The 7,018-nt window shown below is 40.2% G+C and overlaps 1 protein-coding gene across 1 annotated transcript; it reads left to right on the forward strand.

The window, feature by feature from the left end:
* Positions 1 to 4,950: 4,950 nt before the first annotated feature.
* On the forward strand, positions 4,951 to 5,784 carry LOC144295437 (olfactory receptor 51A7-like). The gene has a single exon (XM_077867838.1). The coding sequence runs from the start codon at positions 4,951 to 4,953 to the stop codon at positions 5,782 to 5,784; it is 834 nt and encodes a 277-aa protein (XP_077723964.1).
* The last annotated feature ends 1,234 nt before the right edge of the window (positions 5,785 to 7,018 follow it).

The following is a 7,018-nucleotide window of genomic DNA, read 5'->3' on the forward strand; positions in this document are numbered from 1 at the left end:
GGGTAAGCTTCCTGATGTTCATAGCTACCACTTGCCTTTGCACCAGCTCAAGCAAAAAAATTCACATAGTATTTATGTGTGTTTGCTGAGTGATTAGGATGGATGCCATTACCCTAACCCTCTAAAAAAGTCCAACAATTCTGTAATGCATAGTAGAAGTCCAGACTCCTAAATGATAGCATTCAATCAAGTGCTAGGCCAGAATCAATGACCGAGCACAGAGAGAAATTTAAAGCCAGGTACTTGAACCTGGCTGGCTCTGAGGTGGCATGTTTGCCGAATGGTCGAGTTATTGCTGTGCATAAATATGAGACCTCTGAGTTTGCAGAGGGCATTGGTAAGAAGATGATTAAGACCATGAGGAGCTATTTTTCCATAGTCTGTCCTAATTCAGCATGCTTCTTCATAGGTTTAAATATCTGTTTTACATTTTCTCTCTCATGATGAATAGAAAGCAGTCTTATGATTCTAACAAAAAACTATGAGTTTACAGATCTTAAGTAATGATGTGAAGGTGACTTTTCACAAATTTCATTTAATCATTTAATTTGTATATAATGGCCCCCAAATTGAGGGTATAACTTTTCATTCATTTAGTTATGTCAGTATAATCAAATGATATCTGCTTATATGAGATCCTGTGAAGCCAGAGGGAGGACAAGGAGTAACAATGATATCACAGAGCACACAACCACATGTGACAAAAACTTACCACTTAAGTATCCTTCTAAGACTCTTACGGTTTTAGCAATTTTTTTGTTTGTTTGTTTTAGCTCTATACTGTATTTTGAGATAGTTTTTGCATAAGATGTGAGATACAAGTCTACCTCCATTCTTTTAGTTGTGGGTATTAAGCCTTGATAGCCCCATTTTTTAAAATAATACTGTTTTTAAAAAGTTAATATTCTTAAATGACTACAAATGCAATTGTATTAAGTGGTGTCCTTCTTTGATTCTATATTTCTTAAAACAGTCTTCAAACTTAAAGGCAGGACTATCCTTAAAAAAAAATTGCTGTACAACAACATAATAATTTGACATTTCTATCCATTACTCAGTGTTTACCACAGTAAGTGTAGTCACCATCTGTCACTATATAGCGTTATTACATTATTATTATCATTATTTTTTTTGGGGGGGGAGAGAGCACACATGTGTGAATGGTGAGGGAGGGGTAGAGGTAGAGAGAGAATTTTGAGCAGGCTCCACGCCCAGCATGGAGCCCCATGCCAGGCACAATCTCATGACCCTGAGATCGTGGTCTGAGCTGAGATTAAGAGTCGGACACCTAACTGACTGAGCCACTTAGGTACTCCCTAAGCATTTTACTTTTTTTTTTTTTTAAAGGATTTTGTTTATGTATTCATGAGAGACAGAGCGGGGGGGGGGGGGGGGGGTGGAGGGAGGGGCGGGCTACATGCAGGGAGCCCGCTGTGGGACTCTCATTGCCCAACACCAGGATCGCTCCTGGGGCGAGGGCAGGTGCTAGATGGCTGAGCCACTCAGGGATCCTCCCCCCACCAGGAGTCCTCCCCCACCACCCGCCCCAAGCATTTTAATTCAACATACTAAACTGGTTTGAAATGATCTTGGAATCCACAATATGCAAATATATTTAAAGGAGAATTTGTTTTATACTTCAGTCTTTCCCAAGATCTGAGTGGACTGTGACTCCATTCATGTCCTTTCTTTTAATTGTTCACTTCTGCTTTGCCCAATTTCTATTGCCAACTTTGCTTGCTTGCTTTTTAAAATATTTTTAAAAGATTTTATTTATTTATTCATGAGAGACACACAGAGGGAGGGGCACAGACACAGGCAGAGGGAGAAGCAGGCTCCATGCAGGGAGCCCGATGTGGGACTCAATCCTAGGATTCCAGGATCATGCCCTGGGCTGAAGGCAGGCACTAAACCGCTGAGCCACCCAGGGATCCCTTTGCTTCCTTTCTTATGGTGAAACTGGGTCTGATGTTTGAGAGCATTACATTTTGCTTCCTTTTCTTTGTCCTCTGCTCTTTTTTCTCTACTCATGAGCTGCTAATTTTCGTCTTTCTCACACCCATGCTTTTGGCTGAGCACTGCATTCAGTACAGTAGCTCTTGTATTTATTTCTTCCTTTATTCTCAGTAGGACAGGAAATCATTTTCTTTCAGGAAATCCATTTATTTGGAGTGAAAGGATAGGTTTCCTGGTAATGTTAACTGGAAGATCTCTCTTCCTCCTCACCAACTACTACCCCCAAGTGAATCCTGTATTTCAAGCTTTTTACTGGCTACAGCTGAGATGCTGAGATCATAGACTACACCAATGGCTTTGGCTATTTCAAATGATCAGTGATCCCTGAGGCTGAAATTTAAAGCAAATCTTTTATGCCTTTACCATCCTCTATGCTAACTCTCAAGGAGGAAAGGCAAAGAAGGAAGGCATTCCATGGTACTATTAATGATTAGTATGGAAAGGAGAACTCTTTATTCTTTATAAACAGTTGGTCTATTTCATTCAAAGAAAAATACATTATGTAGGAATATTAATGATGTGCAAACTCTTTGTGTGTAGAGGGAACTTATGATATATATTTGATCCCCCCCACACTTCTAGTACATTGGGTTCTCAAATATTTGTTGAATGGATGAATGAATGATAATGCTATTATCTTTTTTTCTATGGGATATATTTTCTTGAATATGAAATTCAAGAAGAATTGGTATACCTTATAATTCTTTCATTGTATTTTTCCTTACTTTTATAATGGAAAATTTCAAACATATACAAACATAGAGGAATAGTATGATGAGCTCCCATGTACCTACCACTCAGCTTCAACAATGATCAGCTCTTGTCCAATTTTGTTCTACCTGTATTGTTATCCACTTACTAGACTATTATAAAGTAAATTCCAGTCATCATATTTCATCTTCTAATATTTCAGAATGTAACTGTATTTTTTTCAGAATGTAATTTTAAAGATGAATGTGCTTACCTTTTAAAACATAGTACCTGGGGATCCCTGGGTGGCGCAGCGGTTTAGCGCCTGCCTTTGGCCCAGGGCGCGATCCTGGAGACCCGGGATCGAATCCCACATCAGGCTCCCGGTGCATGGAGCCTGCTTCTCCCTCTGCCTGTGTCTCTGCCTCTCTCTCTCTCTGTGACTATCATACATAAATAAATAAAAATGAAAAAAAATAAAACATAGTACCATTTATCATAGCTAAAAAGTTAACAGTAATTTATTATGAGCAGATATTTAGAGATCACACTTTTTTTATTTATTATTTATTTATTTATTTATACACACACAGAGATATATTTTGCACTTTGTTTGAATCAGGGTCCAAATAATATCTATACATTGGAATTGGTTAGTACATCTCTTCAGTATATTTTATTTTATTCCAGTATAGTTAATACACAGTGTTATGGTTTCAGATGTACAATATAGTGATTCAGCATTCCATACATCACCTAGTGCTCATCACAAGTGCGCTCCTTAACCCTTATCACCTGTTTCACTCATCCCCTCACTTTGCTGTGTAAGAGATTTTCATTTTACAATGTAGTTCCAGTAGTTTAATTTTGCTTTTGTTTCCCTTACCTTAGGAGACATATCTAGAAAAATGTCATGGCCAGTGTCAGAGAAAATCACTACCTGTGTTCTCTTCTTGTTTTTTTTATGGTTTCAGGTCTCACATTTAGGTCTTTAATCCATTTTGAGTTCATTTTTATGTGTGGTGTTAAAAAGAGGTCCCGTTCATTGTCTTACAGGTTGCTTTCCAGTTTTCCCAGCACGATTTATTGAAGAGACTGTCTTTTCCCCATTGTATATTCTTATCTCCTCTGTCATACATTAGTTGCCCATATAAGAATAGGTTTATTTCGTTTGTATTTTTTAACTTAAAAATCAATACAATTATACCTATCCTCTTTAATTTTTTAAGTTTCTGTGTGTTTCTGTATAGAAGAAGATTAATATTATACCCTCTTTCACATTCTGCAAAGAAACAAACTAGACTACTTTTCAAAATAACACTTGATTCTTTTAAACTAAACTGTTCTCAGAGTAGCCTGAGTCCTCAGGGTATGTCTTGTTTTTATAATTGTTATTAAAACTTGTTACTTTATTTCTTCTTTTATTACATGCATTTCTATTTTTTTGTATATTTTTTATTGGAGTTTGATTTGCCGACATATAGCATAACACCCAGTTCTCATCCCATCAAGTGCCCCCCTCAGATGTCTAATTTGCTGCCCATAGCATCTGTTGCCTGGATGATGGTGCAGCATACAATAATAAGCATAATTTGGGAAGAGAAGTTAAAGAATAGTAACATTTCTCAAGTTTTGTGCAATTTCCAGTTGATCTTATTCAAGGATAAAAGCTAAAATATGATGGCTATGTGTAACATTATTGTGATTGGATCTTGATATTTCCCTAGGACTTTAGTCCTGGAATTGCTGTTAACAGTGTTTTTGGCAGAGGGGATTAGTTGGAGCTCTCAGCAATAAAGGTCTATATAATTAAAAAAAAGATTGCTGTACGAAATAGAGGCTATGAAATTTACTGCTATCTTCATGTATGATGAGCTCAAAAAAAGCATTTAAAATATCTATCTACTGGCAATTACTTGTGCAGATTAATATGCATTAATATGTATTCATGTTTCTGTCGATATCCTATCTACATGGGTCATGTTTTTACTCCTAATGATTTAGTTTAAAATAGCTTTAGTCCAAGAATTCTTAAACAAAAAATCTGCTATCCCCAAATTTCATATCAATGTATAAAGTATACACATTTGAACTAATCTGTTTATGCCATTGCAGAAAGGCTTTTCTGAGATCCATATTCTGATCCTCTCACATTCTTATACACAATTAAATGATCCCCTCACATTCAGTCTTCAACACCTCTGAAGTGGAAATCTCTACCTTCTTCCTCATTGGGATCCTGGGATGAAGCATGCTCACATTTGGGTCTCCATCCCCATTTGCCTCATGTACCTCCTTGCCATCCTGGGGAACTGCACCATCCTCTTTTTCATAAAAACAGAGACCTCTCTGCATGAGCCTATGTATTATTTCCTCTCCATGCTGGCCTTTTCTGACCTGGGACTGTCCATCTCCTCCCTTCCAACCATGCTGAGAATCTTCTTGTTCAATGTCACTGGAATCTCCCCTGATGCTTGCTTTGCCCAAGAGTTCTTCATTCATGGATTCTCAGCCATGGAGGCATCAGTACTCTTCATCATGTCCATTGATCGCTTGATAGCCATCTGCAACCCTCTGAGATATACTTCCATCCTCACCAGTGCCAGAGTCATTAAAATTGGCCTCATATTTGCTGCATTATGTATTATGTTTGTTCTCCCTTTCCCCTTTATTCTGAAGAGGCTGAAATTCTGTAAGAAAAGTCTTCTATCCCACTCCTACTGCCTCCACCAGGATGTCATGAAGCTGGCCTGTTCTGACAACAGGGTCAATGTCATCTATGGACTATTTGTGGCTCTTATATCTTTATTGTATTTGGTATGCATTGCTGTGTCTTACATGCTCATCTTGAAAATTGTTCTGGGCATTACCTCACACAAGGGCCGCCTCAAGGTCCTCAACACTTGCATTTCCCACATCTGTGCTGTGTTCATCTTCTATGTTCCTATTGTCACCTTGGCTGCCCTTCACCGCTTTGCCAAAAATGTTTCCTCAGTTGTTAGGGTCATCATAGCTGATATCTTCCTTTTGGTTCCCCAAAAGGGGGATATCTTCCTTTTGGTTCCGTGTACTCTGTGAAGAGTCAGCAGATTAGAAATTGGATCCTTACAAAACTATGTGAGAAACAAGGTTGATAAGCAACTTCAGCCACAATAAAGCTCAACTCAGAAATTTCTGAACAACTATAGAAAAGTGAAGATAGTAATGACAGATAGAGACTGAAAACAAAGATACACTGCCTGTATTCAGTGGCCCATCAAATGTCTAGTTATTTTTTTAATTAAGCAGCCACATAATCTAGATTAGATGTTTTAGGAGTGAGGATTGGGGTTATTGTCTTTTTATAGCTAAGTGTCCCATCTCCTTTCTGATTTTTATCTCTCTGTGCAACCTGCTATCTACCAACCTTAGCCATAGCAGTGCAGTCCTATTTAGGATTTTAAATTTTTAAAAAAATATTCTAAACAAAAATAGAAAAAAGTAAAATAACATGTTCATGGCTTTAATTATCTCAGGCATGATCAGCAGTAACTAATATGTGATAGAAGATTAAGCACATACACTCACCCATACAGAGACTCATCATCTCATGAACATCTAGTGTGTGTGTCTGTCACCAGCAATGTATATAAACTATTAAAAACTCCCGAAAGGAGGGGCAAGATGGCAGAAGAGTAGGGTCCCCAAATCACCTGTCCCCACCAAATTACCTAGATAACCTTCAAATCATCCTGAAAATCTACGAATTCGGCCTGAGATTTAAAGAGAGAACAGCTGGAATGCTACAGTGAGAAGAGTTCGCGCTTCTATCAAGGTAGGAAGACGGGGAAAAAGAAATAAAGAAACAAAGGCCTCCAAGGGGGAGGGGCCCCGCGAGGAGCCGGGCTGAGGCCGGGGCGAGTGTCCCCAGGACAGGAGAGCCCCGTCCCGGAGGAGCAGGAGCTGCACCGACCTTCCCGGGCGGAAAGGGGCTCCCAGGGAGGTGGAGCAGGACCCAGAAGGGCGGGGATGCCCTCGGGCTCCCGGGGACACTAACAGCACCTGCTGCGAGTGCAGGAGAGTGCGCTGAGCTCCCTAAGGGCTGCAGCGCGCAGGCTGGACCCGAAGCAGCTCGGAGGGGCTCGGGCGGCGGCTCCGCGGAGGGGGCTGCGCGGCGGGAGCGAGAATCCAACAGCGCAGGCTCCGGAGCACAGGGCGCCGGGACACAGCGCAGGATCCGGCCTCCCTCGGGACAGGCAGAGGCCGGGAGGGCCCAGGACAGCAAGGACGCTCCTGCCCTGAGCTGAGCAGATCAGCGGCCCCGCCCCGGAGC

The sequence above is a fragment of the Canis aureus genome, chromosome 23 (genome assembly GCF_053574225.1).
Source record: "Canis aureus isolate CA01 chromosome 23, VMU_Caureus_v.1.0, whole genome shotgun sequence".
NCBI lineage: Eukaryota > Metazoa > Chordata > Mammalia > Carnivora > Canidae > Canis > Canis aureus.

What these genes read in the sequence shown, in the direction of transcription:
- LOC144295437 (XM_077867838.1), top strand. Translation starts at nt 4,951, where the DNA reads ATGAAGCATGCTCACATTTGGGTCTCCATCCCCATTTGCCTCATGTAC.